This window comes from Asterias amurensis, chromosome 13 (assembly GCF_032118995.1).
Source record: "Asterias amurensis chromosome 13, ASM3211899v1".
Classification (NCBI taxonomy): Eukaryota; Metazoa; Echinodermata; class Asteroidea; order Forcipulatida; family Asteriidae; genus Asterias; species Asterias amurensis.
Genome location: NC_092660.1, coordinates 4,939,977 through 4,952,230, shown reverse-complemented (window position 1 = coordinate 4,952,230; position 12,254 = coordinate 4,939,977). Strand labels below are relative to the sequence as shown.

The following is a 12,254-nucleotide window of genomic DNA, read 5'->3' as shown; positions in this document are numbered from 1 at the left end:
ACGGCACTGTACACATTTCGTAATTGTCAAAGACTAGTCTTCTCTCTTGGTGTACTAAATCTCAACTATATTCTCTCGCAACTTCAATGACCACATTGAGTTCAAACTTTCACAGTTGTGTTATTTAATGCATATAATAACAAACCTGTGAAAATTTGAACTCTTGGTCATTGAAGTTGCGAGAGAATAATGGAAGGAAAAAAACACCCTTGTCGCACAAGTTTTCAATTTAGTGAGAAATTACTTTTTTCTCAAAACTATGTTACTTCAGAGGGAGTCGTGTCTCACAATTTTTTTCATAGTATCATAACAGCTCTCCAATGCTCGTTACCACAAGCAGTTTTTATGCTTACAATTATTTTTGAGTAATTACCAATAGTGCGCAGGGAGCTTGGCAAAAATTAATAAGCGGCAGCCCGGCCATGACAAATGTGCATTGAAATTGAAGGTTTTCTGTACCATCATGGAGGTAGAATTAGTCCTACCTCCATGGTACCATATAGAAATGAGTATGAAGCAACTGTTTCATCAAAGGTTCATTAGGATGAGCATGTGAAGCAACTGGTTTGATTTTTACTGCCTCACTCGATCAAGTATATTTGCCAGCAGACTGTCTCAGTGATTCCAATTTTTCTATGAAAAGAATTTATTCAAAGTTATTAAACCTCCAATTATTTTACATGATAAACAACACAAGTACTAAATATTAGACCTTTGGTCGCAATAAAAACATAATTTCCTTGCCAACAATTTCTCATTTCATGAAAATGAAAGTAAGTCTACCTAAATTCACCAAGTGATAAACATTATTTAATTTTCCACTGGCTTTGGGTCGACAAACTTTCCCATCGTAAATACCATATCATGGCCGACTGCAAAGTTTGTTGCCCTCAAAACCAGCCTGAGACATACCTCCCCAAATAAGCCAATCAAAATGCTTCCTTTTCCCAGCCCCTATAAATATTCTGACGTCAGTTTCGTTCGATAGTCTTTTATTCTTAACGTATGCTTCGTGTCAAACATAATTGTGTAACAAAGGCCAAATCAGTGCTTAATATTCAAATAAAATTATTTCCCCTTCTATATGTAAAGTATTTGGTGATATATACAGTATTTTAAGACGTTTTGTTATTTAATTTGCAATAAATATAACAACAACCATCTACACGTTGCGATATACCCATCACGCGCTTCGTGTTTGTATGCATAATGCATTTTTTCATGAATGCCACGTTCTTCAACGTACGTTGTGTGTGAATGGTGTGTATTTTTTTATACTCGCGCCATCCAATCCACACAAAACACTCGGAGCTGAAGTTGAATGTGTCGTGCGTGTGCCGAAAGCAGTGTAAATACCACAACTTTACCTGCGGTTAATTCATATCAATCTTCGCCTACTTCAGTCAGTCTGTGTAAAAATTATCAAATTTATCAAGCAGATAGTCATCTCACGTGAACTCTTAAACTATCTGTCGGCGTAAATGACTTGAATTTGCCCTTTTTATCGGCGAGAAACTCAGCTGTGGCGGAGCAAAAAGCGGACCAACTCGAGTTCTATGTGGAGAGCATGGTGACCGAGTTAGCAACGTTGGATTGGTGATGGATGGAGTGTGATATGGTGAAAACAACTGGGTAAAAAACACATAGCTTTTGAAACCATTCTTTCTTTTTCTGCGTCATCGTTGTTGTTAAGGTCAGGAATAATGTGTGCTATTCTTTTTCCTGGTTGTAAATTAGCGAAACATTTCGAACTTTATGAAGGAAACTGATTATTGACTGGGCCGACCGAGTTCCTGATTTTAGGGCAAATGAAACTCGACCGTGCAATATTTTGATCGTGCAGTCTTCACCCATGACATGCCGTGCGTCAACGCCAAAAGAATGCAGGTGATATTTCTCAAAATACTGAGCTCATCAGCGGCCATCGTGGCTACTTTCATGACGCTCAGTACGTTACTTATGATGAACCTTCTAAATAGCAGTCCACATCAGCATAACTTACACAATGACGACGGCTCAACTTCAAGCCGTCGCATCAAGACAGTTCCAAATAGTTTCGAGGAGCAAACGCAGAATGCATTTGATGCTTTCACCGTGACTGTCTGGAATCCGAAGAGTTATGGAAGAAGTTCCGTACCATCGCCCTCCTGTAAACCCGGCCTGACCCTCATGATTATGGTCACGTCGGCTCCAAATCATTACGAGAGAAGAAAGGCCATCAGGGAGACCTGGGGAAAGGATTGGGTTGATCCCAACAACACTGAATGGAGAACGGTGTTCATGGTTGGTCGGACGACAAACCCAACCCAACAACTCTCACTGGAGAAAGAGAGCCAGGAGCACGGAGACTTACTGATGGGGAACTACATTGACAGCTACAAAAACCTAACCATTAAAGTTCAGCATGGAATGAGTTGGTCCTTAGAAACTTGCCAGCCGCAATATTTACTCAAAACGGACGACGACTGCTTTGTTAATTCCAAGCTTTTCACAAAGTTCCTAAATGCGCAAAATAAAAAACGAACGAAGCTCTATGCAGGGTATGCTGTGAAAAATCTGAATGTTATCCGAGACAAACGGAGCAAATGGTACGTCTCCAGAGAAACTTATCAACCATCTGAGTTTCCCGTCTATGCCAGTGGAGCTGGTTACGTTATCTCACATGATGTCCTCCAGTCAATGGTAACTGCAGCTAAATTCCTCCCAGCATTCGCAGCTGAAGATGCCTTTACAGGTCTACTCGCAGAGTCAACTAACATCCCGCTGTTAGACTCTGCCCGTTTTGCCTTAAACAACATGAACTGGAGATTGTGCAACTACCTTTATTTACTGGTCGTACACGGCGTCACACCTGAGCAGCAGGTTCTAGGATTCCGTTATTCTGTGGAGTGCCACAAGAAATGTAACAGTCAGGCGGAGGCGACAGATTGGAACTGAAATCCAAAGGAATTACTCTTTTCAAAGTTCATGCAAGTCAGGTTTATTGTCCCGTGGTTCCTCTGTAAAGTTTCACACAAGTCCATTTCTTTGTCGTGGAAATTTACCTGAAGCCGCTGTAAATGATACTTGCCAGGAATGCCACTTTGTTGCCACTCACAAAATTTAATCTTTGATCGAGTTTTGTCACTGGACTGGATCATGTAAATAAGTTGCCGTTTACTGATCCAAAAATCAAGGCTCTGAGGTGTTTTAAGGGGCAATTCTGGGCCTCCTTTATAAGTTACCACACCCAAGGCTGCCACACCCATTGAAGGTGATGGGTTGGTTCGTAAAATGTTACACTCGATGCATGGAGGAACATCCTCTATGGTTAACCGATGATTTGTTTGCTTTTCACAATTTATGTGGTCGCTTTTAAAAGCAAGAGCGTCAAACTTTGTAAACCTGCAAGCTTCAGTATTTTTTTTTATCAAAAGAACTGAGTTGAAATATTCTTCTGTGAAACTTTACAATGTTTTTGATTGGTTTTGATTTTTTTCTTTTTTTTCCCTTTTTTTTTTAAAACAATGCTAATTTACGGTTTTGCTTTAAAAACCTAAACAGGCTTTTTCACATGAAATTAACACTAAAAACCAATCAGAAATATAGGTATCTGAACTTCTTCCAAACTGGACTTGCAATGAACTTTTTTTGAGTTATTTCTCATTATAAAATATTGTCTTCGATTAATTATAAAGTTTTTGTTTATAATCTTGATTTTGTATATAATGCCAAGTCAATGCAAAATTTAATATGGACAGGTGACGGATTTATTGCATGGGAATCCCTAAAAAGGGTTCTGCACATATATTAAAATTAATCTGATTTGCATGCTTTAATTTAGAAAATTATCAAAATTATTCAATGATTTATCTTCCTCGTTGGTTCTACTAAAGAAAACTCATCTGAAATAATTGTTGTGCCCAGATCATATTGAGGGTCAAACCTGCTGACTTTTGACCTTTAACCCTTAACCTGTTATCAAAGAAATGCAATGAACTTATCTCTAAAGTGCTAAATTTGTAATAATTTGTTTTGGTTCACTGAATAGCACTTCTTCCAAATGTTTTGTATTGGCAGATCAGTATTATATCTCTTCTAAAGTTCAACTGTCAATTTATAGGAACATGTTGCCTTGGATCGGACGAGTTGGTCTATAAAAAGCAGGCCTACGGCTGTCAATGCGCGCCCTTCTCTTTATAAAATCTATATACTGTAGAGAGAATGGCCTGCGTGCAGTGACTGGGTGAGAGTTTATAACTCCATGTACATGTACAGCCACAGGCTTTCTTTGTTGATCGTGACAACAAAGCCCTTTTAAGTGTAAAAGCCCTTTTTAAATGTAGTTATTTAACAACAAAAACTGCTGTTGTAACCATACCAGATTGTTGCTCTTTATTTACCAACTTTCTACTGTTAACATTTGCGTAGGCCGTAGGCCTACATGGTTTGCCAAAGGCAGGTGTTATCGAAAGAATCAATATTGTTTTATTTAGTAATACCTGAAGAAAAAATAATCAAATTTGTAGTAACACCTAAAAGCAGAGCATTTGACAAGTGCGTCATTGATTGAGTTGAACTTTGTGATTTGTTTTTTAATTTAATAACCTCAGCTGTCATGGTCATTGTTGACAATAGATTTTGTCTTTCAGTTTCACTTCAATGGGGAGCTTTCTGCCTCTGAGGTTATGTCGCTGGCAATCTGCCCACTTCGTTTCGTTTCACTTTGTTTTTAAAGGCACTGTACACATTTGATAATCGTCAAAGACTAAGTCTTCTCACTTGGTGTATCCCATCATAAGCATAAAATAACAAGCCTGTGAAAATTCGGGCTCAATCGGTCATTGAAGTTGCATTAATTTTATGAGCTTTCAGGTAAGAATAAAAGGCTTCTAGCTAGAAGTCTTTTATTATAGTGAGAAAATACCTCTTTCTCAAAAACTACGTTAGTTCAGAGGGAGTCGTTTCCCACAATGTTTTATACTACATGTATCAACAGATCGCCAATTTGCAAGTCAGTGTTTAAGTTAATATTTGTTTTGAGTAACTACCAAACAAGTACCTTCCTTAGATTTTCAACTTTTTTATTAACAGTTTTGGAGGAAAATGGTTTCCATAAATCAATTGAGGTATAATTGCTGGCAAATTTGCCCACTTCATTTTTTTTTTCAGTTTTGTTTTAACTTTTGGTCATTCATTTTGGTTTTGGAGTTTTGAAGAAAAACAAAATTCCAAAACAAATTTGAGGTAATGTTGCTGACAAATGTGGCCACCTCAGTTTTTGTTTATATTTGGTTTTTTAACTTTTTGTTTTTTGTTCAATTACATTATTGAAGAAAAAGATGTTCAAAACAAAATTAATTTGAGGTAATGTTGCCAGCAATTCGTCCACCTCGTTTTCTTTTAATCTCGTTTTCAAATTTGGATTATTTTGTTTTAACTGTTTTGAGGAAAATCACATTTTTGCAAAATTTATTTTGTTTGTGGGTTTAAAGTAGATGTTTGTAACAACATGTATTTCTTTTTAAATATTTTTTCGGCAAGAGTGGCTGCAAGCAAAGAACAGTATCACAGATTGGATAATAACTTTTTTTTTTAAACTGCTTTACAAAATCTCATGTAGCACCATATTTCTTGTGATGTGTATCTGCATAATTATATTGAATTTCATGTTGTCATCAAATTAACAAAATACTTGCACTGAAGTCTGATTGAACATATTTCAATGAAACTCATGGGCCCTGTACTTTCTTGATAATAGATCAAAACTTGGCAAGCTGTTTAGTCTGGGTCACATAACATTCACCAAAATGTGTTTGACATTTTGGGGTTAACATGTTTGTTTTCACTTTAAATATCAACACTAAATTCACCTCAATCCACACACAGTGAAGCGTGAAGAGCAAGAATTGACCCACTTCCCACTGACAAGAAGTTTAATGCTTAACTTGCTTCTCACATAAGAATAAGTTGGATTTGAAACTCTGGGTGTGGTTGTTGTATTTAGGAGAGGGTTGTGGTACTACAATGGTAGCACCATGTGTAAATCTCTTTTGAGTTGTGTTCTTTCTAAAATGAGTGGGTGGTTTAGAACTCAAAGTTTCGATCAGTATGGTCTGATCAGCGTACCGATCGAAATGCTGAGTTTTCAACTGTATTAACTACCTGGGTCCAATTTCATAGAGCTGTTTTAAAAGCACAAAAGCATGAAAATTATTCCTTGATAACAAATGGATGACCAAAAAAAAATCCATTTGTTGCATAATTGCCTGTTACTGGTATTCAGCTGATGTTTGCTTATAAATCCTGAAAATTATGTGGAAATTTGGTTGGTAATCCTGTTTTTATTGAGGCAGCAATTTCATGAAGCAAATTTTTCTGCGTAGCAACTCTATGAAATTGGGCCCTGGTAGTACATGCTTATCAGAATAAGGTTACCAGTCAAACTACCATACAACATGTAAGATTTGTGACTGGTATCCTGCTCATATCTGCTAAGCATGAAATTATTAAGCAATATTTTCTGCTTAGCAACTCTATGGAATTGGGCCCTGGTAGTACATGCTTATCAGAATAAGGTTACCAGTCAAACTACCATACAACATGTAAGATTTGTGACTGGTGTCCTGCTCATATCTGCTAAGTATGAAATTACTATAATAGATGTGAAATTACTAAGCAATATTTTCTGCTTAGCAATTCTATGAAATTGGGCCCTGGTAGTACATGCTTCCCAGAAAAAGGTTACCAGTCAAACTACCATACAACATGTACAATTTGTGACTGGTATCCTGCTCGTATCTGCTAAGCATGAAATTACTATAATAGATGTGAAATTACTAAGCAACATTTTCTGCTTAGCAATTCTATGAAATTGGGCCCTGGTTGTACATGCTTCCCTGAAAAAGGTTACCAGTCAAACTACCGTACAACATGTAAGATTTGTGACTGGTGTCCTGCTCGTATCTGCTAAGCATGAAATTATGAAGCAATATTTTCTGCTTAGGCAGTTCTATGATAATGACCCTGTTCAGTACTGTACATGTTCAGTACTAACTGCAAACCTCACCTGATTATGCCCCCAAGAGATTTACACTTTGCAAACATCACCTGACTCCTACCTACTGTGCAAAGTTTCAAATCCTACTTATAAGCACAAGAAGTTAATGATTAGCTTGCTGTTCCCAATAAAATGATAGTCTAGACTATTATTCAACAAGGTCAGATTTCTCGATGCTGGATACATGTGGAAGTAACCAGCTCATGAAACATAAAGAGACATTATTGATGCTCAATCAGCCATTACAGCTTAGCTTTTCAAATGGGTCCGATCTGAAAGCTTATCGATCAAATGATCTGCTGGTCATATTAAAATGCTGCAGACAGCTCAGAACCAAAGTGATGCTTTATTTTTGTAAAATGGCTGCAAGAGTCACAAAGTTACTTTCAGCTCCAAAAACCAATCGAAAGGGATGCATTTTTTTGTTTAGATAATGTTCCTGATAGTATACAAGCGTAACTTGCCCATGGAGCATCTTGCCTGCTATATTTGGGAAATGGCTTTGTTTACTTGTTGTTGTTGACTTTTGAAATGCTGCATTTATTTCAAATTATGTAAAAAGTTATACATGTAGGCCTAAGGTTTGAGTCATCCATTTTAGTTTTTTCCCTACATCATGTATACAATGAAGGAACATGTTTCCTCTTTGAGGGAATTATCAATCTGAACTATAACATTTCAAAGGGCACACAGGGTAGAGGCAATTGCCTTCATGAAGTATTTAGGCCTGCATGGACTGGAATGTAATGTAGGTACATTAGGCACTTGTTACATGTGTGTATGTTCATTTCGTTTTGTCACAACTTGAATTAGCAATCTCCTTTTTTAATACTAGCTGTTCTATTTTTAACAGTCGAGTCAAATTGCAATTGTTATGTTCATATTTGTTTGTCACAACATGAAACAGCACCGTGCTATTGACAGGTCAGTGTTACATGAGCTCAATTGCACAGTTTAATTGTCAGCTTCGGCATGGCAGGGTTTGTAAATGAGTCTACATTATTCATGGTGATCTTTTTTTTTATAATGTCAAACATCATGACACAATGAATGGCTCTGTGTAAAGGGTTTGTATACGTTTAGTAATGACTCTGAAAAACTTACTTGGTAAGAATTACAGCAGCTTCGGAGAGTACACACTTTGAGAAACGTTTGACTTTGAAAGACTGTGATTATGGAAAAACATTCACTTTTAATCCGCAACATTTGAATCTGAGAAGCTTACTGAAAGTAACGTTTCTCAGATTGAGTATTCAAATTGCAGATTATTCTTCTTCCTGAGTGGAAATCACCACTAAAGATTGTTGACATGTCAAAATAACTACCACCTTTTGAGAAAATCACTATCACCTTTTGAAATTTTCACAGGGTGGTTTTATGGTATGTCTACAACTTTTAAACATGTAAGTGTATGGGATTAAAACAAACAGTGTGTTCTTAGTACTAAATGTATACAATCCCTTTAGCTTTTTAAACAAAGAATTCTGCACTTTACAGCACCCTGTAAAGCGCATCGTTCTATACGGGTCATAAGGGCAGAATTCCAAGGTATAACAGGGTTCCGATGATATGGGTCCATATCTGTAATGGGTCTATATCTAGAGAGACGTGTATGTATGTCATTGGGTATTGGATGCTGACAGTGCAACAATGATTCAGCGTCTAGAATCGGACAAGGTTAAATTAATATCAGGAAGGGCACTTCCATTAAAAAGTCCAAAGTTGGGGAAATGTTGGGGGGGGGCTGAGGGGGTCCCTGGGGGAGCCAACTGAGGCCAAGGACGAGACAATCGGGGTCAGACTTACGTGGCTTCCCTTGAAATCACTGGTTTGTTTTGCTTAAAGGGAAGGTACACGTTTGGTAATTACTCAAAACAAATTTTAACTTTAAAACTGACTTGGTAACGAGCATTGGAGAGCTGTTGAAAGTATAAAACATTGTGAGAAACGGCTCCCTCTGAAGTAGCATAGATTTTGAGAAAGGTAATTTCTCACTAAAATGATAAAAGACTTCTGGCCAGAAGTCTTTTATTCCTTTCTGAAAGCACACAAATTTTTTTTTTCTGTCATCTTTTTCTCGCAATTTCATTGACCAATTTAGCTTAAATTTTCACAGGCTTGTTATTTCATGCTTATGTTGGGATACACCAAGTGAGAAGACTGGTCTTTGTCAATTACCAAACGTGTACCTTCCCTAAAAGATATACGGGTTTGGTGAGGATGAATATGTGTTTAATTTTAGTCTGAAAGCTCACTGATTTAATAATATGAAGAGCATACTAAGACCATTTTTTTTCTGTGAAAGGTTTCACTCTGAAATAAGCCGAGTTTGAGAAAATTATCTGAAAACCAGGAAGACTCAAATCAGCTGAATTTGTTGTTATAACCAAAATTAAAACAATGTGTTAACATGCTGAAAATTGTGCATGGTTTTTCTCACTGTTTTCTTAACGGATTAAGTCCAAATTTGCAGGTTTTTTTTAAGTTCATGTAATTGATAATCATGTAAAACATGAACACGGTCTGCGACTTGTCAGCTCTACCAGTCCTCTTGCCCAGGGGCAAGGGGACTGACCAAGGCATTTTCTCCTTCGCAAAGGGTACCCTATGAGGAAATTGTAAATTTGCAGGGGGCATGAGGGCAATCGCTGCCTCGCTGCCTCTGTGGGTCTGAATCCTGTATTTAACACCTTTACTCCATTATTTGTTATTAAGCAACTTTTCTTCTGCAGCACAACAAATGCAATTTATGTATAAACTTGTACATAGTATTAAACTTACAAGATTCTACCAAGATAGTGTACTATTACATGTATGTCATCAAATGAGATACATTTGGTAAAAACCTAAGAAAAGGAAATACCTTTATTTTGGGTATGAAACGGGCTATAGCTTTATTGTGAAGATTGCTGCACAGTTACGTGAAAAGTACCAAATAAATGTTTTACAGCTTAAAATTATTAAGTGCTATTACATGTTTTGTTTCACCAAAATATCATAATGATGAAAACCCAAACTTACATATTTCAGTTGTTGCCTTACTTAAAACATAATTAATGTACTGATAATTGTGGAAAGACAGTGCTTTTCCAATATTATTATACTGTTTTGAAATGATCTTTTAAAATATTGACTATAAGCAAAATGTGTATCCACTGCTAAACTCGAATATTTGCTTGCAGTGGTATTTGTCAGAAGAAATGTTAAAGGTATTAATACATGATTGGAAAGGATTGACAAACAATGCTCAGTTTATAAGTCTAAAAAGTTACTGATTATAAGAAACAATTTTTTGTGAAATCTTTTCCCCTGAATTGATGTCAAATTTGAGAAAACTGTTTATCTGAAAACTTATTTAATTTGTTTTTTTCTTTAAACAGCTGATTTCGGTTGTTATATCTTAAAGACTTTGGACACTATTGGTAATTGTCTAAGACCAGTCTTCTCAATTGGTGTTTCTCAACATATGCATAGAATAACAAACCTGTGAAAATTTGAACTCAATTGGAATCAAAGTTTGGAGATAATAATGGAAGAAAAAACACCCTTTACACACGAGGGTGTGTGCTTTCAGATGCTTGATTTCGAGAAATCAAATTCGTGGAAAATTACTTCTTTCTCAAAAACTATGTTACTTTAGAGGGAGCCGTTTCTTACAATGTTCTATCACTTAGAAAGGTTTTATGCTAATAATTATTTTGAGTAATTATCAATAGTGTCCACTGCCTTTAAACACAGGACAATAGGTTTTCATTGCTAAAATTAGTTTTTTACCGTTTTCTCATGACTCACAACGGATTATAAAGCCAAAATGTTCACAGGCTTTGTTATTTTAAACATCTTATGGTTGATCACACCATATGCTCTATGATAACACAAAACATGAACACTTCAACTATTTTTGTCAGTGCCACCTATCATGCATTAATACCTTTAAGTGAATGGTACTGGATGATGTATCTTCCATATGACTGAGGTATCCGGGTATAAATAAACTTGATGTGAAATATCAGAATTTATTTAATAAAAATGCTGTGATGGATTGTAAATCTTATGAAAACAGAGGTGGTTATTATTTTTCCATTCATTTGCTTTTTTTTTCTTGGCCCAATTTCATAATGATGCTTACTAGCACAAAATTTGCTTAAGAAATTAAGCTGAACAAAAGCTTGCTTAGTACAATAAGATTACCGGGAAAAAAGGGACTAAAATAAAATCTCACTGTACAACTTATCTCATTTTTTGTCAGCCTATATGGTTACATTGTATATCACAAGAGGCAATTTACAGGAACCAGTTCCAGGAAATCCATTTACATTTCAATATTTAACTTGTTTGCTTTGGGATCGTAAGGACCATCATAATCCCACCTCCATATGGAAAGAATTGTATGCAACAATGAATCCTGTGCTACCAGAGTGTTCACAGTTGGTTGCCTCAAAAGTGGTTGCCTTTTGTGACAAGGCCGTTCTTAGTTTTCACGAAACAGTGTTGAAGGTGTCGGGACACTTCGTACCTTTGCCTCTTCGTACCCTGGACACTTCGTACCTTGAAAATGTACGAAGTGACTTTGGACACATCGTACCTTGAACACTTCGTACCTTCTTTCAAGACACTTCGTACCTTCTCACGAGTCACTTCGTACATTCTCACGAGACACCTCCTACCTTCGTACTAATTCGGGATTTCTGCATCGTTTATGATTTTTGTTGTGCTTTGTGTTGAAACATGCATGGAGGACAATTTAGTCCTCCGTGGTTGAAACGAGGCCTAGTTGAAACATCTGTCCACCATAATTACACGCTTCAGAGAACAAGACTACGTTTTGTCAATAGAAAGCCTGCATAATTTTGACTTTTACTGGCAGTCATAGTTTCACAATGGAGTCAAGACCCACCCACACACTGTATGTTTTCCTGCTGTGCCCCAATAGAAATGTACTAGACTAATACCAGCTTATAAATCATAATCCAGATGGTCCAAAACCTTGAACTCATGCGTACCATCGCTGTGAATAATTGGAACTCCAAATATAAACGTCTACGAGTTTTGTCATGGGACGCGGAAGCTGTACAAATTGCTGGTGACGTTGTGTATTGGTTTTGTTCTCACATTGTACAAGAGTATTTTGACAAAACGGAGGCTAGAGGCAGTGTTTTTAAAATAGTCTGATCAATGTTGTTGGTAATCAAATTCAGTGCTTCTTTATGGTGTT

General features: G+C 36.6%; 1 protein-coding gene across 1 annotated transcript; it reads left to right on the top strand.

Moving 5' to 3' along the window:
• Positions 1-1,275: 1,275 nt before the first annotated feature.
• LOC139945932 (beta-1,3-galactosyltransferase 5-like) lies at positions 1,276-11,075 on the top strand. The gene has a single exon (XM_071943453.1). The coding sequence runs from the start codon at positions 1,858-1,860 to the stop codon at positions 2,935-2,937; it is 1,080 nt and encodes a 359-aa protein (XP_071799554.1). The 5' UTR covers positions 1,276-1,857; the 3' UTR covers positions 2,938-11,075.
• Positions 11,076-12,254: the final 1,179 nt, after the last annotated feature.